The sequence below is a fragment of the Ammospiza nelsoni genome, chromosome 4, assembly GCF_027579445.1.
Source record: "Ammospiza nelsoni isolate bAmmNel1 chromosome 4, bAmmNel1.pri, whole genome shotgun sequence".
NCBI lineage: Eukaryota > Metazoa > Chordata > Aves > Passeriformes > Passerellidae > Ammospiza > Ammospiza nelsoni.
This window is the reverse complement of record NC_080636.1, coordinates 26,133,740-26,159,834: the sequence shown is the minus strand read 5'-3', so window position 1 is coordinate 26,159,834 and position 26,095 is coordinate 26,133,740. Positions and strand designations below refer to the sequence as shown.

Genomic DNA, 26,095 nt, shown 5'->3' with positions numbered 1-26,095 from the left:
AATAATGAGGCCTTGCAACATTTACTTAAACAAAATTCTTTGACTGACAAAGCACAGACCTGCTCAAGCCAATCTACACAGGTTTGGATTGGTACCTAAAGAATACTTTGTGTTTCAAAAGTACTGTAAACCAAGAAACATAAAGTATTTAAGTGTATATAAAAAGAAAAGTAGAAGTCTACAAACAAGTAAACAATTTGTCCATTCAGTGTATAACCTTCTTTCCCTTCTAGACCAGACCTAAACTTCTACTAGGTTATAATAAATGAGACAAGGCTAGCACACAATACGTTGTAGCTCTTTTTTTTTAGTAGTATTTGTTAGAATAGAGTAGAATAGAACAAAATAAAATATTTCAGTTGGAAGGGATTATGTGATCCAACTGCCTGACCGCTGCAGGGCTGATCAAAAGTTCAAGCATGTTATTAAAGGCATTGTGGAAATAATGGTAAAGAAATGCCTTCTCATGATATTGTAGGATCTGATCATAAAGAAAATGTTGAGTTTTAGGTGACTCATATAGTCAATGTTTCTTCTTTCTGGACTATTAGTACCTATTTTGTCTCAGGCTCAGTATGTCTCTGCCTTCAATTGTTATAATGAAGATATTATTTTAATTATTAAATATTTAGAAATATAAATTTAAAATTATGCTAGATTTCATGCTAAGCAAAGCAGAAATCAGGAAAAACCTCACTGAGTTATATAATTTTGATTTATAAACTACTGTCCCACTCCCTCTGGTTTTCTGTGCTAAAAGTTTGGACAGAAATTACTGACAGACCAGTATCATGTATAGTGTTTTCACATGGGAAGGCAAATTTCAGAACATACCTGTAGGGTGAAAAGTACCCTGACTGACAGAAGTTCTTTGAGGATTATTTGAAATTAATCTGCTATGGTTCTTTGTCAGTTGAGACCTTTACATGACAAAGAAAAAAAATAGAGTATACAGAGTGCCCTTATCTTGTTCAAACAACTCCCAGTTTGAGGAAGAATGTGGACAGCTGACACAATGAATGAAATAAACATGCTGGTAACAATGTTTGTCTAGTACATCCCTTTACCCAAAGTCTTGAATTTCTTTTATCATCCAAATGTCTGATAAGATTGGGTCTATTACTGAAAAGACCCTAAAAAATCTTTTGAAAACCAGGTTTTTATTTGTGCACATATTGCACAGGCCTTGACATTTCCTAACAGAGAATTTAAAACAATGTTTATCTGAGATGAAACATAAAAGAAAGGCAGAAATGGCTCAAATGCTGACCATTTCATTTTGCTTCAGGCCAAGCACTCTGTAACCTACCACAGATTTCTGGCTCATTGTGTAAAGCTGTGGGAGTTCCATGAGTATCTCTGCAGATACATCTTTGTCCAAGACACCGTAAATGATGGGTGGCACCGATGTAAAAAGGAGATTGAAAAGAATCAAGATCCAGTAGTCAGTCATTGAAGTGCCTGAAAACCCGCAGAAAAACTGGTACCAAAACAGGAGATTCACATAGGTCTGAAAAGCCAAAGATGACATGATGAAATTTTAGCCATTGACAAATGCTTTAAAAACAAGAGAAAAACTGGTAGGTCTTAGGTCTGGTTATAGTAATCTGTGGAAACATTTAAAAATCACACATGACTTGCTGAAACAGTTGTGCTGCCACCATATTAGTAGTGCCCCTCACCCACTGTTTCATGAAATCAAACAATGGCTTTGACTGGGAAATTTAGTCCAAGAAATAAGAGCCTCTGGCCTCTGCAGACAAATGAGAAACTGAATTGTTTGACACATGCTTTTTGAAACCATTCACAATAGGAAGAGAAAAAAGAAAATAAAGTCTCACTAAACCTAACAGTGGTCAAAAATACGCAAAATTCTCCTAGAATGGGACAGCTACATACCACATTCTTGTAGAAGAAGTAAAGCACCATGTTGGTAAGTCTCCTATAACACCAGTGACCATGGACAAGCAGCAGCTTCCTGAGGTGTCTAAACTGAGAGATTGCAAAGTCACTTGCCATCACAGCCTGTGACACACAAGAAGAAAAGGATATGCTATAACAAAACTGTTAAAAACAAGCTTCAGATACCAACAACCAAGCAACTTACCAACTGCTGGAAATTTTTATTTTACAATTTTTTATACATAGTGCTTGCCAGGTTATCCTCCCTCAGATATCCCCTTCCATACAAGACTTTACAACTAACACACAGAGCTCAGTCCAACAGAGCAGGCAGGAATATGGCTGTCATCATTCTTACCACACAATAAATCACTGCATAGAAATCACTGACACTGACACTTAGGCTGCTCATTTCCCTGCAGGACATGAGGAATATGGAGCTCGCTGACAGGCAGCAAACTATTGTTTGAAGCTTGACCTGTGGCATTCAGCTTCTGATTGCTCCTGGTGGAATGCTGAGGACGGGGTGTGAGGCTCAGGCTGCAAAGTTTTGCCCATGTAAGGGAACAGACTGTGGAGCTATTGGGTCTCCAGAGTACATTCTGAACTGATTTAAAATGGAACCTGACATCATTTGCAGCTGTCTTTGGATACACTACCTGCATGCCTTCCTGGCCAGATATTCCCACACCAGTGTCAGCCACCTGGATCATACTGACATCATTGGCACCATCACCTACAGAGAAAAGAGGAAAAATCAAAACTAGCTTTGCTGGCTATCACATTGCTATGGAGGTGGCATGAAAAGACAAATACAAACACCAGAGAGTTCAGAGAAATACCTTTTTATGGCCAACACTGAAAAACACTAAGGAAAAAAGGATTAGTAAGTGGAACACACAACTGAACTGAGCTATGTTCTCCAAATAGATCATAGATGTTCCTTCTGTCAGAATTTAGCTGGCATGATGCACCACAAAATATGAGTGCTTTAAATCACAGCCAGTCATCTCCCCTCTGCCTCCTAATTTTGCGTGGTTATGATGGAAAAAAAATTGCTATCACTTGCTGCTTTGCATGGTTCATAACAATGACTCATGCTGTTCTTACTGCTTTATACTGACCTAAGTTTATAGACTGAATTTGCTACTTCAGAAGACAGGCATCATCTCACGTCAGAGACAACTACAATTCAAAGGATTACCTTGCTCATAAAATAAATTTTGTGACAGACATTAACAAAATATACAAGAGAAGAAACTGGCTTCTACTTCTTTTCAGAGAAAGGATGATAACCACAAGACTCACCTACAGCTAACGTCATTGCCTTTAGCTTATTTCGCACCAGTTGAACCAGGACACTCTTCTGCAGTGGTGTGGCTTGGCAACAGACTACAGCCCGACATTTTTCTGTGAGTTCCAAGAAAATATTCTGTAGGCTGTCATGAAGGACATGCTCTAAAGTCCTTCCATCAATAACCAGGCCCGAATTGAACCCTTGAGCTTGGGTGGAGGGACTTGCAGAGACATTTCCAAGTTTCTCACTGTGGTTTTTTTTGACAGAAGCATTCTTCTGGATATCTTCTAAAATTTTGCTCATTACCAAGGCACAGGCATCCTAATAAAAGACAAGAGAAAGGCATCTTATGAAATTCTGTTTGTAGTCTGCCTCCCTTTTTTTAACTCATAAAGTAGATATGGGGAAAATGTCAAATGCTGTCCTTGTATAGTATTTATCTTGAAAGGCTCAGACAAGAGGCTGAATACCCCTTTAAAATCACAAAAGATGTAGACTGCTGTTAATGAAAGTGTGATAAACTTTGCTTGAGCAGATTTGCTTGGGTATTGCACTAAGAGAAGAGAGAAAAACCTATACAAGCCAGAAAACTTTCACAAATTAGCAGGAAGAGCAACCACAGGATTCTGTAATATAAATACAGCTTTGATAAAACTTTTGCTCTCTGTTTCTTTTGTCTGGCATGCAAAGCCAAAAGTGCTCTTCATATCACCTTACAGGTGAGCTGCCATGAATTACTGTGGAACTGGCCTTGTGGAATGTTTTACCTTATCAGAATCAATATGAGATGCTCAAAAAGTTTGTGGTATCAATATATATAAAGCACATGCAACACAGAAAAAAATACATCTTCTTAAATCTTCTCATCATTTTGCTTTGAAATGCAACAGTATCAAATCCTAGTTTTTATTCCTGAGCCTAGTTAGAGGGAGGAAGAACACTTCTGCAAAAGGGGCTTAGTTCTCATTGTCAAGTAAGACACTAATTTCCCAGCAGAATAAAAGGAAAATGTTGTCACAAATCAAACTCCAAGCTTTCCTCAAACACAACTGGACTAAAAATCCTTTTTTCACTTTATTTTCCCCACAGTTAATTCTTGCCACACTATCTTTTATGGCATATACAAATTGTATGTCATAAGATACATATAAGCAGAGAAAAACAGAAAAATTAAAGAATTAAAGAACAGTCCTCCAAACCTGGGCCATATCAACTCCTTAGCTTACCACTGAGAGAAATCAGGAAGTTTATTCAATTAAAATAATTAATCATAATGTAGGGACTGCATATAAAAAAACAGATCTTCAAACAGACTTTCTACATACATAGAATGGATTTCATATTTTACCCACAAGGAAGAACAATACAGAAAAGCAAATGTTCTTTGATTTCCCAAGCAAACAACATTTGCTTTTCTGTATTGTCCTGTGGACTAGCCCTATTGAATTTTTCAGCAGAGAAGAAAATCTACTTTTCTACTCACCCTAGTCTGTGATATAAGAGTGAAGATTCTGTCCTCTGGTTCCAGCAGTTTACAAGCATAGGCAATGTTGACAGCTGTCTCTCTCTTGTCACCTGTCAACATCCATATTTTTATTCCAGCTTTCCGCAATGCCTGTATTGTGTCTGGAACACCCTCCTGCAGGCGATCTTCAATGCCAGTGGCACCTAAAGTCAGAGAAGCAGAAAGATTAGTGCTGCTGTATTTCCAGAACCAAAATGCTTCAAGAGTGACAGGATGAGCTGGTTTTCTCTTTGCACCCACATCCCAAAACAGACATGCTACCACGATGTGCTTGGAATTTTCTGAAAGCAAGCACCTTGCAGTATAAAGTTGCTTAACCTCCTTATTTTCACTTCCATTTAATGTTAGGGCCAACCCATATTTCTTATTGTCACACCAGAGACACAAGCCTGCAAGACAGCAGGTCTCCAAAGCAGCTTGACTTCTCTCTGTTGGCTTTAGTGGCAAAGGATACCTGTATAGCCTTAAAAAATCATTAGTTTGCAGCACTGCTGTAGCTTCTCTCCAGAAACTGAAGCCAGTGATCCCAGAATTCCTTCAGTATCAAGGTTTATTGCATTTGCACTAAGCAGATATGACACCAACTGAGAGAAGGAGCACACTTTACACAATAGGATCTGTCTCTCTTCAGCTTCTAGCATGAGCTGCCTTTACCACCACAGTCAGATCTTTGCACTTTGTTTTCCCAATGTTATTTGCTGGGCAGTTCTCTAAAATGATTATCCCAGACTGCCTGCAGTTTTTACCTTCCACACACCTACAGCAAACACTTTTGTTTCATTTCTGCACAGCTGAATGACCTTCAGAGGAATGGTTCTGGCAGAAGCATGCCTTACTTCTCTCTATGTTGTTAAAGGAGAACACAGCACAAGCACATCTGCTGTGCCATGAATGCAACACTTATAGGAAATATGCCCAGAAGTGGGGTATCTCTGAGTATTTGCACAGGCAGTCCTATGACTTGTTACTATCATTTCATGTGTTTGTTATAATTACATTTTAAAAATCTAGTGAAAATAGAAAAATACATAATATTAACAATAAAAGAAACAAAAAAAAACCCATAACAGTAGATTTTTACAAAAAACAGGAAAGCACCATCTATTCTCAGTGTGTTTTACAACTAGTACAAACTTACCAGTGAGATTTATGAAAATTCAGGAGTGATGATAAATTCTAAGTCTGTAAAAAGCTATGTGTTACACAGATTGAGATTAACACAGCTCTCTGCAAGTAAATTCCAATTATGAACATCACAGGCATTTTCCTGGGAGTTACAGTATTTTCTACCTACCAAGCAAAGTTAGTTTGGTCTCAAGCCTCATGGCAGACTCAAGCAGCAGGTCCTCCCTATTGTCAATGTTGGTTTCTGCTAAAAAACGATGATTTAACCACTCAGCATATTCTGCATCACTCATCACCTACACAGGGAGGGAAAACATAGGCATGTATCTACACTGGGTTTTGAACAGTGCATCAGAAGTGTTCTTATGGTTCTTCTGCTGTCCCCATCCCAAACCTACAAGTGCAGCCCTTGGCAGCACATTGCTTACATGCTCCAGGATGTCCATAGATTTAGTACAATGTTCAGAGTGTTAGATTACTTTTCCAGGCTACTTACTCATTGGCACCCTGCAGGTTCCTGGGGCTGCCTGACAGATTTCCATTTGGATAGAAGGCAGGCAGGGCAATGGGCACAGTGCAATGACCCCACTGCTGCTCACCTGCAGTGCTGACACTGGCACAGAACCACTGCACAGCTGGCTACATCTCGATGGCTGCACAGCTACACAGCCTGTGCTTTCACTTTGCAAAAAGCTTTATCAAGAGGCTTCTAACCTGTTTCAATCCCTATGGAATTTTACTTCCAAGCAGCTTTGAATTTAAAATGGAATCTCAAAACATCACTTCAGTTGTGCATCCACAGCTTGTAACACTGCAACTGTTTGTGAAACCCAATAAAACAGGTGTGACTTAATCTCTTTTCTGTGTCTGGAATTCCACCTAGGGTAAGATTCACACAATGAGACCTGCTTATGACTCCTGAAGAAAAATCTGGCTATTTGACAATCCCTGTTTTAAAATTAAGACGCTAAATGCTTGGCATCGTGAACTGACAAAAACGGCAATCTAACAGATGTCAGGAATTGATCTGGGTTTTCTTACAAGTTCTTCCTAAATTAACATCAGGATAAACAAAATGTGGCAATAGAAGAATCTGTTTGGAAGACATGATGTTTGCTCCATTGGTGGTACCACTGAGGCTGGTCACAGACTGCAAACATTCTACAAAATATGTATTAAAAGAAATACCTTCTTAGCAATACACAGAGTGCGCAGTCCTCTTCTGGCATAATCATCCAAATGCTGCTGAGTTCTTTCTTTAATCTTCTCTTCAATTTCAGAATTATTACTATGTACTGTCACACAAAAAGAAGAGAAAGCAAATTAAACATGCATGTTTAGGCTCAATTTAGCACAAAATTTTGAAGTCTGAATACATCCCTGAAGTAGCAAAATGTTAAAACTTATCATTAAGGAGTGAATTACAAGTTCTGTAGATACCTTCAGATGCACTTCTCAACAAATCCATCATGACTGAGTCTGCACCTTTTGTGTACACCACCACTTGGTTGGAGACTGGATGCCGAACCACCACTGACATCCTTTTCCGCAGTGAATCAAAAGGCAGGATATGCAAAAGCTGAAACGTTAAAGGCCCCAGACCTGCAAACTCCACAGTTACTTGATCTGGAGTCCTAGACTGTAAAACACATTTATAAGCCTTAGCAGCATGAACCAAGGCAGCTTCATCTGGACTCTCAGCTTCATAACAAAGTTTTGGTGTGGGAGATAATTCAATAGATGACACAGCATGGTTGGGTTCACCACCAGCAGCTACATTCTCTAGATGGATTTCTCCAGGCACTTGAGAATTTTCTGGGCTGTCAATAGCGTGAGGTTCAGAAATCCTTTGAGTATCTCCATCCAAAGTAGGTGAAGCCAGTTTCATTCTAAAAATAGACAGTTTTCTCACAAAAGTATTGAGGCTCTCGGATGATGACTCCTTTACACTTGGAAGTGGAGAAGAACTTAGTCTCCAGACTGAAAACCTCTGGAACATTTGCCTGATTTCCTCAAGTGATTTAATAGGCATCCTACTCAGTGAAGAGAGTCTCATCTGGAACAGAATGGTTAGAGAAAATATTTATGTTAAACTTTTCCTTTTTATTATATTAAGGAAGGACACCTTACAAAATATGTATGCTTCATAATGAAAGCAGTATTTTAAAATTTACCATGTGTTTGACTGCTTGTTTTAAAGATGTCCAGCTCAGGTAAACCATTTGAGTACAGTAAGCAGCCTCTAAAAGCTGTAAAAGTACTTCAGGTCTGACAATTGGATGTGTTTCATGCTGAATTCATGACTCCATGCAATACTTCTCTTCAGAATTTCCAGTAATGAACAGAGTAAGTATGACATTGTAACTTTTTGAAGTTGTGGCACACTGAACTAAACACTTTAACCCTTGTGCTGAATTAGCAAAATATTTGTGAAGAATAAACCAACCCCCTCACACTAACTGCTAAACATTCAGTTTATGTTGATCAACAGTTATCTGTTGATAACTTATCAACAGTTTTTAGTGGTTTGAATTAAAAGAAAGTTCCCCTGTGATCAGTGTTATAAAATAATTGGCTTCCTGTTACTCAGAACAGCTAGGGAGCTAACAGCTTACAAAAATAAGGGATAGGGATACAAGGCTGACATTCCTCTCTCACTGCTGGTAAGGACGTAAGAATGAGTTACCAGGAAGCATGTTCTCTTTGCCACTGAAAATCAAAAAGTAGGGACAAACTATGGCTCAGTCCTCCACAGTTCCAGCAAGGTGCAATGTGTCTCCATTCAACATCATGGAAACAGAGACTAGGAATGTCCTTTCATTGCCTCTTCCTATGGCAACACTGAAACTTCCCGTTGGCCTTGAGTTATCTCCTGTCATTCCCTAATCATGAACTCAGAAACCTCCTTCCACATTGCTCCTCCCAATCTACCTATCAGTGACTTGGAGAACTTCTACCCTGCTGGCAAGTTATTCAGATATATTACTCTCAAAAAACCAAGATTCTCACCTGTGAGAGTCTCCATCCCATTTAAGGATTAGGTAACTATTGACTATGAACTCATCCTCCTCACATGGATCTCTAGGCTGCCTACCGGACACTTTCTGGGAATGCTTGGAAGCACAATAAAACATAAAGCTTATTTATAAATAGAAGGTACTTTATACCCCACAGGATATGTTTTGTGAATGTCTCCAGCTATGGCTGTGGGTTTACTACCTAGACGGACATGAAAATCTAGTTCTGCACATGTCACTAATTTTTTTTTCCAAAAACAAAGTCAGCAAATGTAAATTACCAGGTAATGAGGGAAAGAAGTCAAAGCTGAACTTGGGAATTATCCTGCAACACAGTCAAAACTGGCAAAAAATAGAGTTATGAAAATCCCACACTGAAAAAACCCAAAAGTACTATTTTTTAATAAAAGCTAGGTTGTGTGCACTCCTAACTACTAAACCAGGGCAGACTAGAAAATGCACTGTTAATTCATGGTGAAACAACTTTATGCCATTCTGCAAAGCAATTTTTCTTCAGACTAATATACATATACAGCTTCATCTTCCATACTTTTGCTGAATATCTATTTGAATAGTCAGGGAATAGTATTCCATGAGGTAAGAGCATTCTTAGTTTCAATATTCTGTGAATCTTCAGTGATTATTCTTATTTTTCAGCCAACAATAATCTACTTGTGAAGGTAACCTGACTGTTAATGTATTATTACAGGAAGTTATACCCATATCTAAAGAAACCTGTAACTAGAATATGGAAAAAATTACAACTGCAATTTAATCTCCAAATTTGTCTTGTAAAAGTTACAAATGGTCACAGAAACAAGAAGATTGAAGCCACTTTATCCGTATTATTTTATTCATTAACTCATTGCACTCCATGGTTTTATAGTAATTACCTTCTTCCTAATAGGACAAAAATGCAGAGGTGAAAACGATAATTTTTTAAATGTCAGTTAATAGTATTTTTATTTTTGTAACTGAACCAAAAGGAGATCAGCTACTTGCAAATATGGTCAAATAACCAAAAGCATGACCTTACCTTCTGACGTGTCTGATTGGGGCCTGAGACTACAACAGTATTACAGATTGCCAGAGCAAGAAAGAAATCAGTGATATACATTGTCTCCAAAGATAACTCGCTGCTAGCTTCTTCTGATTGTTGATAGGAATGAAAAGAAATTTGACTGAACTTCTCCAGCAGTTGTGTGTCTGGTACAACATCTGTTTCCTATTTTGAAATGAACAAAAGTTTCCATCAGGTTATAAACTTAGCCTCTGGAGGTTAAATCAGTTACAGACGATCAAAATGTAGAAGTTCATACAACTTCCCTCCTGTGCTGAGTTGTAATACCAGGAAACAGAGGAACACTGGCATCTTCACTGCCTTGTGCTAGTCCATTGAAAATGGCAAACTTCCTGCCCAAAGACGTAAACACTAAAGGCTTAGTTCATAGCTTTAGACACTTCAACAGAGATTAACTATGATGAATGATATTCAGATACCTTCAGGTACAGAAGCAGAGCTTTCTCCTCACATAACCTCAAATAAGTATTGACCATATTGATATTTCCTATTAAAAACAAAGGAAAATGCTAGAAACCTCTTAAAATAAAAGAACAAACTGTTATTAAGTCAGTAATTTCATTTGAATTGATCATGGATGCAGAGCAGCAAGAGTCAAAGTACAGACCCTCATGAGCCAACATATGTCAACAATGTCAGCTGTAAACAGCATGCAACCAAGCCATCATGACACCCCAAATTTTGGTGGAAGAGAGAAGGGATTTCTTAAATGACAACCAATCTGATCAAATGGGAGTAAAAAGAGATACCTTCATGAGTTAATTCAGAAATTTAGCAATAAACCAAACAGCTTCTACTTACTATGGGACTGCTGAAAGCCATGTGTCCTGAGTTGGGAATATCACCTGCTTCATCTTGCCTTTTGAATGCAGAGTAACTACCAGATAACTGGTTCAAAGACTTTCTCTTCAAAGGTTCACACACAGCTCTGCAGTTGTGCCCCTGACATTTTGATGTAGGGGTTGAAGAGCCACAGTGACAATCAGCTGAATCCTCATCCTCTGAATCAATCTCTTGATAGGATTCCAACCTCTTTGCTAAGGAAAGGGAAACAAAATTACTGTTCCATGAGCAAAAGAAACGTCTCTAAAGTAAGGAATTACTTATATAGTTAAGAATAATCCACCATGTATGAAAAATTAAACCTGTAACAAGCCACCACACTGTCTTCCTGTTTGAGCAGCATTCTACTGGATTGAATCCAGAAGACAGAACAAAAATTATCTGAATTCTACATAACTGGAGTTCAAATAAACCAGTGTCATACAACCTCCAGAAGGGCACATTGATGGGAGTCAAATGCATGTTCAAGTGAAGAGAAATTGCATAGAGGTAGGAAGGTAATAGCTTGTTTTCCGTGAACACTGTGGCTATCAGAAGACCCAATGGCTCCATATTGTGGCAAGATGAACTCAGGCTAGGTATCAACAAAACCTTGTCAGAGGTGATGGGACAAATTAGAATGGAATGCCTGAGAAAGCACTGAATAGGACTTTACTGGAGGTTCTGAAGAAATAAAACAAAGAATTTCATAAAGAATAATAGCAACAATTCTGCTTTAAGCCAGAAAAAGAGGACCAGACTTCTGACGAGTTTTCTAGCCATTATGTTATGATGGATCAGGATTGTATGTCAGAGGTTTGATAAATACAGCTGCCAGCAGGAACTCATTCAAACTGTGTTTATTGTTTCAGTATTGGACACCGCCTCGCAAAAAGATACACATTTTCTGAGTTTTTAATTGAAAAGCAAGTTTCAATAATCAAACTTTGTCTGGACATGTGTAACACCTTTGTGCCAGAGATGTAAATGCAGTTCTGTTTCTCTCCACAAATCAATTGTGTAAAGAATCTCTGCAGCAAATGGAAACACTCCTATGCTATCATGTGCTTGATTAAGAACATATCCAAGTGTTTGCACTGGAGTTCTGAGAGTGTTTGACCACATGCCAGAAGCTGAAACCTCTGGAAAGCACTGGAACTACGTACACTATTCAGCTTTCAAGTTTTACCTTGCACTGTGAAAACAGCATTCTATGAGCATACACTAGCACTTCAGTGCCTAAAACTCACAGACAGCATGAAACTTCTTCCATAAGGAGTAAAGAATATTTAGTTCATGGTTTCAAATATGTTGGAAAAATGATCCAGGTGGACAAAGGTTGAGTGTCTTACCATTTTCCTCATGGCAATACTCCTGTCCTGCAATGCTGCATCTCCGAAAAACCATCTTATTTTCAGTGAGGGTTCCAGTCTTGTCAGAGAAAATATACTGAATCTGGCCAAGGTCTTCAGCAATATTTAGTGCTCGACACTGAATACTTGAGTCTGTTTTCTCATGGTAAAAATCAATGTCATTCTGTATTAAATAAATTTGTCCCAATTTGACAATTTCAATTGAAACATAGAGAGAAACAGGGATCAAGACCTAGCAAAATAAAACATAGGGATTAAATAACACCAAGGTCTTTGGCCAGTTACAAGCACGAAGTAGCTCTACTGAAGCCAAAGAGTTACTTCAAGGGTACAATTGAGATCAGAATATGACCCATGTTCAAAGCAGTTCAGTTACCTGTAACAAAATTATCATTGTCCAGAACATATAGAAGCCTGCTAATGCTGGAGGATTTGATTTCCCATCTGGCCTGGGGATGTTAAAAAAAGGTATTTCCGAATACCTACTTAACCAAAGTCCATGACCTTGAAAACAAAAACAAGATAAAGTCAATCAGTTTTACATAAAGCGTTTCACGGCTCAGAGTTATTATGTTAGCTGTTACACTCTGCAGTTTTTTCTAAGCTTTTAAACTACAATTTTATATCTTGAGGTTTTTTTCCCCAACAGGAGTCCCAAGTTTCAATACATATGTAAAGAAACACCTTACATGCCTTCCATCAACTGCATCTATACAACATATCTCAGAAATAAACAAAAATTAACTACACTTCACAAACAGTTTCTTCCCTCCAAAAAAACTTGCTGGCAATTAATTTTCTTATCCTTGCTTGTTTAGGTTTTAGTCTACTAGTGAACACATTATCATGTCATAACTTTTAAGTGTAATCTGAAGAAGTTTTATTAAACGTATTTTAACATATTTTAAACACCTTTATGATCTGTCAGAAAAGTTAGTCTGTTTATATGTACTCAAGCTAATACTTTAATCAACCTCTAAAATACCAAGTCTGTCCAACTCTAGTTACACTAGGTCTCTCACCTCAGCGTGTACATGTATCTCAAATTACCTGAAAAATCCCAGGGGAAAACAGGAGTTTTGCTGAACAGTTAGTTAGAAAAAAGATAAATCAAATGGAGAAACAGGATCCAGACCCAAAAATTCACATCAGGAACAAACTTTTTAACCACACTCCAGATCAAACATGACAAAATTAACTTAAACCTCACAGAACTCCCACCTTTCAGGAAATTACACCTGGATGAAGACTGACAAAATCAATCAGCCACAAAATAAAAAACTAACCATTGTAGGCTGAGAAAGGAAAATAGCAGGAATCTGAGCAATTCTCACTTACCTACTGCACCAGTTAAACACATCAAAAGTAGGAGCAGAACACACCAAAGAATATCAGTGTTCACTTTTCTTTCCAATTTACTACGCTTGTAATGAGGGCCGCTGTTATTCAGCATAGCTTTGGTTTCATGACCTGCAACCAAAAAGGAGGTTGGAATTCTCTAATAACAGGTATCACAACTGCAAGTGCTTTATATTTCCAAAGCTTTGGGAAACAGAATATTTCTATTAAGTAATATTTGAACAGCCATTATAAATATGAGTAAATCAGATTCTCCTACAACACATGAATCCTGTCCTAAAGAAAACTGAACAAGTTAAATCAAAATCTGTCATATATAAGTCAACTTTCATTAGCTTACATAAAATGTCACTAATATTCTTTCCTTTAGAAACATTATTCTTGACCCTTCCATTATTTTAACATTTTCTACAAAACCCTACACCTGTGTTACAACTATCTGGCTGGATACATCATATTGATTAGTGTAAAAAACTCTGTCCTTTCTACAAATTGTAGAACAGAACCAGAAGAACAGCAGAGGCTTCAGTTTTGATTAAGAAAAAAGTCCTAAGCAAGTCACACATTTCCATATACATTTCAAAATCTCAGTTTACCATTGCAACTAACAAGTTGAGGATGAGGATCTGTTCACACACAACAGATCTGCCCTTCCAGGAATAATCAGATGTATCAGATGTTACGGTGAAAACAGAAACAAACTTAACTCAGATATGAATTCTTAATATTTCTACCTATGGCTGCCTTCTGCTGGATTCAAGCTTTTACTCTCCCAATTCCCCTTTGTACAGTTCTGTTTCTTAGGGCACACAACTACCTTGTTTGCAAGTCTGTGAAAGCCAGGGCAGTTCACTAACCTGCATATACCACTATGCCTACCACAGCTTCTGTGTTTCTTACTGTGCATCCTCGGAGCAGTAAGTTTTCCTTGCTGAGACCCACTCGGTCCATGTTTGAATGCTCACTGCAAAAAAAAAAAGCACCTCATGTCAGCTCATGTCAGCTGTAGGAATCCAGCAGTTACCAACCAGGCTTTGCAAAACCATTAGGAACAGATTTCCCAAAGAAGCTGCAAGTCACTGAATGCCATCCTGACATGTCTGATTGGACTTTTCAAATGAATGGAGTAACAGGAAAGCAGATCACCCTTTAAAATCTGAACATTTGCCATATGGTATTTGAGAAGCAGGCAACACTATTGAAAAGACTGGAAATCTAAACACTGGAAATCTAAACCCCTATCCTATTCAGATTATCAGCATCAGAAAATATTTGAAAAAAATATTAAATCTCATCGTAAATTTCCTGTGAGCACCATCACTCCTGTGGTATACTTCCAGTGCAGCTAGGCCCACTCTTTGTCAAGGTGCTTCCTCAGAGACGAAGATTTATATTTATTTCTTTTTATTCTCAAATATCTAATGTGTCAGTGTGCAAAGGGAAGAATAAAGACATTCTAACGCTCAAAACCTGAAAACAGGTAAAAAAGTAGTTTGTTTTCCTACTATCTATAGAAAGTCATAAACATGTAAGTATCACAGAATCACAGAATGGCTGGGGTTGGAAGGGACCTTAATAATCATCTAGTACCTTAATGTCCCCTCCAACCCTAACCATGAAGAAAACTCATAAACCCAGTCTGAAGAAAAGACAGAGATAGGCATACTGGTCAAAAGGAGTTTGATCAATTGACTCAAGGTTACACAAAAGAAATCAGAGTAGGAAAGTAAGCCAGTCCTTCTGATTTCTAATTCTAAGCAATGCAGCTTGCCCAGTCAGGCTGAGGTCCAGACCAAATACTACAGATACCATATATTATGAAGAGCAGATTTAAAACAGCTATTTCAAGTATGAAGTCTGCAAAACAACCTGAACTAAGATGTTCAACATATTTAATACAAAATAAAAAGCATCAGTGCCCCATCTGCTGCTCAGAAAACCCTTCTGGAGCTCTGTCTGTTGTGCTGCACTCAGAAATGCAGTGGTGCAAACTGACCTCTATCCATATCACTACTTCTTAAAGCAAACATTACAAGATCTCCTAAAATTAGTAAGAATGCCAAAACAAATGACAATATGTTTAAAGAGCCAGCAAGCCTACTTACACAAAGCCTCGGAAACGATTGAGGTCATTGTTAGGACTTTCACACTCTATTCTACTGGAAAATTCTTCTGGATCAATTTCAGAGACCTAAAGCCATGGGAAGGGAAAAAAACCCAGAGAACTCAGACAAAATGTGTAGAACCTAAAAACATTGTAAATTTAGAGGTTCAGATATCACTACCTAACAATTTAGCCTCTAAATTGTAGGTTGCTGGTGGTGTTGATGGTCTCCTACTCAGTATAAATCAGATTTACACACCATAGGACTTGCTAGTAAATATTAAACACTGTCAAGTATCAGTTGAATTGCTGATATTTTGAGAACACTGGAGAGGAAAAAAAATGTGTGGAAGGATGAGGAGGAAGAAAAAAACACAAAAGCAGTAATCTGAAAGGCAGAGATTTCCCATAGATTTTTCTCATTGTATGATAATGAAAAAACAGAAAAAAGAGACACTGTCTTCTCTGCAAGCAGAATTTCTTGCAAACAGACTTTTTTTCCCAAAACCATGACCAGGATGGTTTCCGTGCTAACACAAAGCAAGCAGGTAGAACTTTGCAATGATGTTTGAGACTTAAAAGTACCAAAGAAAGGCTGTTATAAAAGACCAGAACTACATATTGCAAACAAAAAGCAGGTGAGAATTTCAGTGAAAAGTCAAGTAAACTAACTCTCCCGTATTAATGAGAATAAACATGACCAGAAGTAAGAGAAAAACCAAAAGGCCTTATCTATGGAATTACCTGCTATTGTGATTTAATTTCAATTGATGGCATATGAATATGCTTCTAGTCTCTAGTATAACACAGGCTTCCCTCTGGTAAAACTGAGTCATTTCCAAGCTGAGTATCTGCCACTAACTCTTTGGAAAGTAATTTGTTCTACTTTTTTAAAAAAAACCCAATGACCAAGGTTTCAAACTCCCAAGCATAATTCACCTAGTTCACAGGTGTTAGTGAATATATCTTCAAAATAATTACAAGTCTCTGAGAAGGCTGTACTCTATCAACTGGATGACTTCACACTGGCAGAATAGCATCTGTGAGCTTAAAACACAATCCTGTAAGTAGAATTTGAAACTCAGAAGACATCATATTGTCACAAGTACTTTGTTAGCTTGATTAAAATTCTTTTTTGCTATGTTTTGCTATATTGATTTGTTGCACTGCATCGACCTGAAGTCAGCATGAACACAGCCTTTGACACAGATATATTCAGTTTCTTTGCAAACTTACTTAACTGTGAAAGACCTGTCTCCCTACTGGCCCTTCTCATGTTGATTTGCATTGGAGGTACAACATTCCTATAAGATGTTATAGACAGAATGTTTGACAGATGCTTAGCAAGAATTTTGCACTGTACACTGATTACCCAAATAAGAACTAATCTCAAAGTGAAATAGTCAAAGCAGTAAATTATTTTCTTCCACTGTCTAGAAACATCTAAATATATATTGCTGGTGGAGCTTCCTGTAATGTACCTTGAAACAGCAAGCACTGAAACTCTGGGTGTAATTTATAGTGGACACAACTATCTACACTCTGCCAGCATAAAACAGAGGTTACAAAAACTATGTCCAAAAGCAGCTGTCTTGATATGGACACTCACATCTTCCTGGACCATAAGTCTATTTTCTATATTTTTTCATTATAACTGTAATTTTGGCAAAGCAAATACTGAGGGTAGAAGCCTTTGTATGTTATTTCTTGAGAAGTTTTCTTATGTTTCCTGGCACAAAAGAGAAGATTTAAATTTTGGCAGAATTAGAATTACTTGAATTTTGTGTAAAGGTCCCTAAAGAAGGGAGACAATAAAGATGGAAACTGAGTAAGGGAGCTGGGAATGACAGGCATCAGACACTCACTGACATGGGGAGATGCAGATTCCCAGGGCCAAGCCCGCTTGCTTTGGCTGTGCTGTGTTCCTGCCACACACACAATCTGATAACATAGCATGGGAATGGAGTGGGTGTATGACTAAGGTGGAAGGGGAGACCTAGGAATGCCTTTGATCAGCTTGGCTGAGGCTTCCCAGAAGAAAAGAACAGCACTTGCCACTAGCTTTGAGGATGCTGCAGCCAGGGCTGGATTCAGTCACTGACCATACAGGCTGACAGGGAACCAACTGCTGCAGTTCTTTGCTACTTCTTGTAATCTAATAGGAAATATTTGCTGCTCACAGTGTTAGTGCTAATGGCATATCAGTTCCTCCACCCCCATGAACCTGTACATGGTTCAGCTAACCACATGAGGGGTAGAAGAAAAAGATTAAACCCTTCCTAAGAGGAAGCAACATTTTAGTATCTTGAAAGCAGCAGAGTAATGTCAATTTGTTCACAAAACTGTTTTATCACCCTCAGGAACTCAGTTCTCTTCTGTTTTATGTATTTCTCTTTGAATGCCAAGATGGTTGGAGACAGTGTTCTATGTTTCATCACCCACTGCTATTTAAGAAGCCTCAAGTTAGTTTCCTCATTTCTTTCCTGTTGTCATTTAACCATTGAAAAAAATAATTCAAAAATCACTATGAGAGTTTCAGCACCTGCCTCCTGCTTTCATTTTGCCTTGTCTTCTCTTAAAGGAATCCCATGTGCATCAACAGTGCCCCATTGATAAACTTTCTCGTTGTGCTTCTACTTCCTCAGTCACAAAGAAGCAGGACATAACATCCTTGGAAAAAGATTAAGACTCTGTAGTTCTTGTATTCATATGTTCTTTAATTTGGTGTTGTTTATTCCTTTTCTTCTGAGGTTAAAAAGTGGGAGAGGTCAGTCAGTCAACCCCTTACACAGCACTGCCAGTTTTACTCAGCCTGAGTTTATAAGGACAAATTCCCAGGCTGGAGCTCAGCTGGAGGTGCACTCAAGGTCTGTGAAGCAGACCATGACTGCACATTCAAAAACCAAGCCATCTGACAAGAAGATTCTACAGGAACTATAAATATTTTTTTCCTATTTGATTACAAAAATGAATAGTCCTGGTGAAAGAATTGACATTTTTTTGGACAGCATGACTCTTCTTAGAATTTTGATACAAGCTTTCAGAAAATGAAAAAGTCTTTTTCTTGAGTGGAACTCAAATCAGACCTTGGTAGCAGGAGCTGCTACAAGAATTGGGCCACCTCAATATGCTGTAAGCCTGAAGAACCATTGGAATTTTGCTTTGTGTAATAATATGTATATAAAAAAGGATCAAACAGTCCTTCCTGCTTTGCTGTTTTAAGATTAAATCAAGAAATAAAAATAAAAACAGAAGTAAAAATAAAAGTAAGCATGTGACTGTTAGGGGATAAGAAACAGCCTCGTACATGGATAGCACGTCACACCCTTGGTATTACCAGACCCACTAAGGAATGGCACTTAGAGACAACTTCTCCTCATTTCCTCACCACTGCTGTCAATTCAGAGGCAGTTCAGGTAATTTTTATCTCCAGAGGTCTAAACACTCCATTGTTATGGACAACACTGAAGCTCCCTGCAGTTGTTTTAAGCATGGTGTTCCAGCAGCAGAACTGAAGTCTACAGAAATGTCAGGACTCTTTAATCTTTTAATATTGTCTTTTTTGTGCCAGCCTCCAGCATTCTGGCTGCTAGGCATAATAATATTAAAATATTATATGGGAGTAACAAAGTGTATGCAATGTGAAGAAAGGGTGAAAAAGATAGTACCTGCTCTTCTCTCTAGGCCTTTAGATAGCACAGAAATCCCTTCTAAAAAACTCCAATTTCTCACCCATGACATGTTATGCACCATAAGTAACTACTTGAGGTTTACATTAATTGTTAATTTTGCTGGTTTTCATTACTTGAAATAGACCTGTCTTTCTCTGGGTTATGTGAACATGAAAAGATTTGCTCCAAAACCACTCAAGCAACAAATTAGAACTGTGTTACCTAGTACCTTGATTTTCAGATGGGGATTGCTGAGCTACCATGAATTAGGCAGTCTAGAGAGCTGTTTGGGTTTTTTTAGTTCACCACCTGTCATGTCAGCTTTCTTACACCACCAGAAAAGCACAATTTTTACCTGCTCTGAATATCCTCTCACCACCTGTCTCTGCTTTAGATTGGTTTCTCCATCAAGGCCTGCAGTTTCAATATAACAGATCCCATCTGGGTCACTGGAATATAACAGCACCATGTCAGCAGGAATGATTTCATTGCGTGAAAGCCGGACAAAGTCCCCAACATTGACATTCTTCCAGCACTCATCTGTGTATTTCTTCTCTTTCCTGAAATACACAGAAGAACAGTTATTTTTTTACAAATGCATAAGCTGAAACTGAGAAAAATCTAGAGGTGCTATTTGTGATGGCTACTACAACATATAAAAAGTGACATTTTCCAAAATACTTGTTTTCCCACATGGAAACAGAGCATGCAAAAAAGATTAAAAAAAACCCATTCACTATACTTCCTTCATTTTTGTATTTTACATCTTGGAATATCCTTTTATGACAGGCATACAAGAAAAACAATTATGTGGACAGCACTGGTATATTCTTTGAGTAGTTTTTTGATGGCTAATTTAGAATATGATGCATTCCTGTCTTTTTATCATCCATGATAATAGATGCCTAGCAGACTCACCACTAGCAGATTGCCTGCCTGACTTGCACCCACATTGTATAACACTGCAGTCCTGCATGGTGGAATACAGATGTTAACACTTGTACTGAATGAACTGTGTGATACACACAAGTAGAAAACCATCTTGTTCTCTTTGGGGAAATGGCATCACACTATGAGTATGACGTGATGCCATTAATGAATGATAAACTAGCAACCTTTCAATTTCCATTAAGCTGTTTAAAAATAATTAAAAATACACCTTTCAAAACAAATGCTATGTTTGACAATGCTTAACTAGTCAAAGTGCCTCGGTTAGTACAGTACAAACACACCCATGAACTCACTTGCCTCAAAGTAGAACTTTTTTTCCAGATTTTACACTAATATGATAACCATTTAACAAAACTGGTGATCTAGTCACAATTAGTTCCTGAGTGAACAGATCTAAACAGCCCTGCTTGAGCTGGGGGATTAAGACTAAATGACTTCAGAGACCTTTTCCAAATTACATTATTTTATGCTTCTATAAGTATCCAGAAGGTAAGCAAAAGAGTTATTACTTTCATATAATAGTCATAGTCAAATAATAACAATAAACCACGAACACTCTTGTCTCTTACCTGCTATATACTTTGGTTACTAAGTTGTTTATCTGTTTATCCATTTTGTACCTTGAATAATCTTCCAGACCATCCTTCACTGCAATAATTGTCAGAACCCCAATCAGAGGTAGCATTGTAATTTCTTTTTGGAAAGCTTCAACTAGAGGAACCCAATTTAGGACAGCCAGAAATAGGAAATATAAATTGGCAATTCTGAAACAAAGAGAAAACACAGGATTTAACTGTGCGAGCAGGCAATGATCCTCATTTCCCCACTCCATGCTATACAGACATTTAAGTTACCAGCAATTTATATTTTCTTCACCCACAATTTAAGGAATAAGTATCCCAAACTCTGTTTTCACTATCCAGTCAATAGACTACTTAGCAACACAGTTGCTTAACATACATGACCAGGTAATGCAGAAACCAAGAATTCTCCTGTATTTTCAGACTGCTGTCCAAGCATATGTTTTCCAGAGTGAGGCACTGATGAATTTTGCACTCTCAGATTTCCAGGTCCTTTAAACTTAATTTTATCATCTCTTAGGGAAGATGACATATTTTAAAAAGGGAGCCATCCTGTAACCTCCTTGTGTAGCTTGACAAATCCGCAGCTCTCCAAGCAGAAGAGAAAAAAATTGGCAAGGCAGAAAGACACGAGGGAAGCAGAAATAGACAATTGCAGGAAATAAGCTGAAAATCCCACTGTTGATTGGTGTGTGGCAGTGCTCCAAGAGCAAGGAACAGTTCCATAGTCCAAAGAACAGAACAAGCAGAAAGTACATAAGCTAAGGAGAAAAGGAATAGCTCAACAATGATGATACTCAAGAAACTCTGGCCATATATAATGTATCTTTTCAGAAGTGATAGGTCAGCAAGAGGAATAATTTTTTAATATATAGTAACACACACAAATGTTTAAATAGAAGGATTCAGCTTCAGAAGAATTACCACAATCAAAAAGGAGTTCCTTACCTGTGAAATTGTTCAAATAAATTCCGTGGTAAAAAATTCAATAAAGTATACCTAGTAGTTCGTATTTTGTTGTTCATGTACAGTTTTGATACTTTTTCATACTCTTCCTTAAAATGTCCCAAACAGGGTATCACTATCCTATGTTTGCCAGTAGTTTTTGATGATTGATAGCACTTGGTACTTGAATTGTTGCTGCTGCACTCTCTGCCCTCTGTTGATATCAGTCGCTGCCATCGGTATCGGGCCCAGCGGATGGGATCTGCCATTGCACCTGAGACACTTTACAGTCCAAGGAGAATCATCTCTCTGAAATGTCTGAAAATACAGCAAGTTACACAACAATTCTGTAAAGGCTTCAACAAAAAGTCACAGCTACCATTTTGAATGAACCTAGGGAAAAAAAACTAATTTTCATAATGAACCCAACCCAGACTGTTAATAGGTTATGTAAAGTCAGGAACTTCTGCTTCAAAGATTGAATTTATCTGAATTTCATCAAACCTTTCAGGATTCTATAATTTGATTACTCTGTTTAAAATGCACAATATTTTTGTAATAGCAGTCCACCCACCAGTTTCTCATGCTGTAGCATGGTGCAGAAAGGCAGACAAGCTGCTAATTCTGCAGAGAACAGCATTTTGAAAGGAATCCTCATCTCAGACACTGCAGTCCGTGCTGACGGTTAACAAAACTTCTTAAACTCAGAAGTCAACAATCTAATAATATGCATCTGAGTACAGCCTTAGACACGAAGTGAGGACTTGCCAGTGAAAGGCACTAAGTAGCTATTATCAACCAAACTTCTTCCAGTGAATTAAAGAGGTTTGAGAACTTTTAACAAATGACAGAGGATTAATAAATTTCATGCCAATGCTTCTCCTTTATCCACCTAGCTAAGCTCTAGCATTCTACCCAGGAATTTCTTTTCCTACAGAGAGGCAAAGTTCATAGCTATAGGTGATACTCATTTATAGATATATGTGTTGCTCACTTTATCAAATCACCCAGTGCAGTCAGAAAAGGCCTCTTGCACAAACCATGCTTTAGTAGAAGCTCTAAAGTGCTGGTTTTTATAACAAAGGTTTTTACAATTTGAAACTTTTAACTAATGGTTGCTACATTTCTTGTATTACTTCTTCCATAGAACAGTTCATCTCATATTTGTTTAAAACTATAAATTGTACAAGCCCAAAATCACCAGTACTTCTCACTCTGGGTTACATTCCTTCCATCTGGTATCTTACTGCCTGCGTAGATTCTAGCAAAATTTTTTAATAAAGCCTCTTTCTAAACTCCCACACAAAAGCTGCTTCTAAAAATTGCTGGATCTTTCTAAAGGAAATCTCTTTACAAAAGACTCTCCTGTGTGGTTATCAAACTAATCCTGACTTTGGTTTCAATCAATTCAAGCTTCTGTTCATGTGGTATCTTTCTCTTCTACTGACAAATGCCACTCTGTCCTGCTCAGATTCTTCCAAAATGTTGCTCTAAATAGGACTTTTCCAAACTATCAACTTGACTATTTTATCCAGACTATCTTGTACATATCTTTGTTGATTCTTCTATTACAACTTCAGAATTCTTGACATGTGAGTGCAATGCCCTCACCAGGTCCTCTAAAAATTGGGTACTATTCATATCTCCACATCAACCCATTCTGTTCTGAAAAAGGAGATTCTTCGCACTTCCTAAAAAGCCAGGATGTCGGTGTCACAGCTAGAAAGCTTTTCTCTGATGCTTATCTGGCCTCTTCATCGCATCAAATTAAGATGGGACATTTTTGTCCTATCACCATTAGACGTGGTAGCTACTGACTGTCATGGGGCCTCACAAGACTGTAACTCTGTACATGAAAATCACCTTCTTTACAAACCATGACCTGCACATGAAGGAGAAAAAAAACCCACCAAAAACTCTATATAACATCTCCTCTCAGCATCCCCTGGCACTACCCTGCTGTACTTCCAAGGCCCTTCAGCTCCCCCAGACATCATGAGGGTCCAGTCTGAGGAAATGGCTTTCCTTTTTTCCTCAGTCCTAAACCTTGTGGTCCCAGTAATCATCAGACTACCAAAGGCCACAAGGGAATGTAGCAATGTCTGGGACTTCTAGGAGAAGCAAGAAAGAAGAAGTGAAGATTTTTTAAAATACATGGCATCCTCTAATTTTCACAGAATGTGGCATCTTCTATCTTTGCTTCCTCTAATCCTACTGCCTGGGAGACAGTTCCCAGAGGGACTGCCCTCTGCAGAGAGGTTACTATCCTCTTTTAGTCAGGGTCAGCCCTTCCTCCAGAAAGGGGAACTCACATTTAGAGCAGCTACTTCACACCAATTAATCACTTTAAATGTATGGCTACCATACAGACATACATATGAACACTGATCAGTACACATGGGAAAGAGATGCTTCAGTAAATTTACACTTTTTTCCCAGGATGTCTGTTAATTGTCTGAGCCTGACAACAAGTTAGAGATTGAAAGGTTTTCAAAAATGCTTAGGGACTGCAGAACATACTGCTAGTGGAATCCATACATGACTTTCAATAAACCTAGAGCTCCCAAACCCCCAAATTAACACAGACTCATCTACAAAAGCCAGGACTGAATTAAAGAACAAAGAACTGGAAATTAAAAAATTTTAAAAGATGACTGGCTGAAAAGAGGTAGGTTGGGTGTTTTTCCAGCAATAACGAATTTCAGCAACTCAGCAATTAAAAAAGCCCCAAACTTCTGGATTCTGGATGGCAACCTTAAGGCCTGGCCATTTGAAGAAACAACAATTCTCCTTAACTGTCTCTGCTGTGACAAATCAGTAATTGTAAAACAGATTTTGCACAATGGAAGACCTTTAAAATAAATGTTTGCTTTAACTAAAAATATGCTGGATTATCACAGAGAGTTTTACCGCAATTTAGTCTGTAAAATTTATCAGATTCCTTCAAGCCTTCATCTTTAGCATGAATCATGCAGGGTGTGTCCATTAACCACACTTGTGCCCAATAATCTGACATATCTCTACACACTGTTACAGTGTACAATGACCTAGGAGCAAACTTAAGGAAGTAAATGCCAGGAAATTTCCCAAGATACCGCCAGCCAGATATCTGAAATTAGGTTATATTTGTAGTGAAAATCATGTTTGTTTTCATAAGACCAGGCAAACAAACATCTGACACTGATGAAGAAGAAAGAAAGTCTTTCTTGATCTCCCAGGGCTAATGGGAATGCAAAAGCTTAAACAGGAGATCCTGTTCATTCAGTGAAAATTATATAGGCAAAATAATGCATACAGCTAAAGTATACCTCACAAATTTCAAAACCTTCCAAAATCTAAGTATTTTTGGTTTCCATAATCTATTCTCTTTTCTAGCATTTGATGCCCAGTGACCACTATTTATACAAAATAAAGCAGATGGGAAAGCAGGGAGGAAGAGCACTGGACATTTTAACATGGCAGCATGTTAAGAAGGAATTCCCCACCACTGAATGAGGAGCTAATAGTTTTAACTGCACATGCAATGCTGCTGAAGAGCAGTCACCCCTCACCACAAACATATCCTCTCTGACTCCTGACACAGGCCCAAAACCTCTGTCCCACCCTTCCTCAGAGAAGCAGAGCTTAAAAAGGAACAGGAAACATCAGATTCAGTTCTGTGCACTGCATGTTTTTGTCAGTATCTCCAGTATTCTAATGTAACCACATCTAAGAAAAATGAAGATTGTAGGGATGAGAAATAACTACAAACCCACAGCACTGGAAACATTGTATGAGAAATAAAAAATAATCTCCTATCATCAGAGAGGTGAATCAGACAATTAACAGACATGCTGGGAAAAAAGTATCTGGATCTCCTCCTCTGCCATAATGCCCTCTGACTCACCTGGGATTTGACTGAGATACTATTTTGCAATTTTTTTTTTCAAATAATTTGCATCAGCATTTTAAAAAAGCACTTTTGATATTTCAAACTTCAGAAACCTCTTTTGCATTTCTTAAGTCAATTTTGAGTAATTTTATTCTTCTTCAATAAATTTGGTTCATAAAGTATTGAACACATTTTCTGCAGTCAGGAGTTTCATCAACTTAATGTTAGACATTTTAGAGGATTAAGCCACCAAATATCAAATAAAAGCTATTTTAAACAATTTTTCTGATAAATTAATTCCCTTAAAACATTATTTGACCCTCTTGTCATGTTATTTTTCATAGCCAAGTTTTGAGTTTCCCCAGCTAATGTGAACTTAAAGAAATACAAAACAGCAGATATTTCTTGAAACATTGGCAAGTGATCTACAAGATGAGTTACTCTGAAGCACTATTTTTAGAAGTTAATTTC

General features: G+C 37.9%; 1 protein-coding gene across 1 annotated transcript in view; it reads right to left on the bottom strand.

The window, feature by feature from the left end:
• The window catches only part of ATP10D (ATPase phospholipid transporting 10D (putative)), a 38,001-nt gene that overhangs the window by 5,851 nt on the left and 6,055 nt on the right, over positions 1–26,095 (bottom strand). Inside the window, exons 2-19 of the mRNA XM_059470026.1 lie at positions 21,757–22,071; positions 20,797–20,991; positions 19,632–19,836; positions 15,607–15,692; positions 14,359–14,465; positions 13,481–13,612; positions 12,519–12,646; positions 12,122–12,374; positions 10,749–10,984; positions 9,903–10,091; positions 7,290–7,905; positions 7,038–7,144; positions 6,019–6,145; positions 4,683–4,867; positions 3,211–3,520; positions 2,562–2,638; positions 1,900–2,025; positions 1,310–1,510 (exon numbers count right to left, since the gene is read on the bottom strand). Coding sequence (XP_059326009.1) covers positions 1,310–1,510; positions 1,900–2,025; positions 2,562–2,638; positions 3,211–3,520; positions 4,683–4,867; positions 6,019–6,145; positions 7,038–7,144; positions 7,290–7,905; positions 9,903–10,091; positions 10,749–10,984; positions 12,122–12,374; positions 12,519–12,646; positions 13,481–13,612; positions 14,359–14,465; positions 15,607–15,692; positions 19,632–19,836; positions 20,797–20,991; positions 21,757–22,022 — 3,546 coding nt within the window. The 5' untranslated portion in view covers positions 22,023–22,071. The remainder of the gene's footprint in view (positions 1–1,309; positions 1,511–1,899; positions 2,026–2,561; positions 2,639–3,210; positions 3,521–4,682; positions 4,868–6,018; positions 6,146–7,037; positions 7,145–7,289; positions 7,906–9,902; positions 10,092–10,748; positions 10,985–12,121; positions 12,375–12,518; positions 12,647–13,480; positions 13,613–14,358; positions 14,466–15,606; positions 15,693–19,631; positions 19,837–20,796; positions 20,992–21,756; positions 22,072–26,095) is intronic.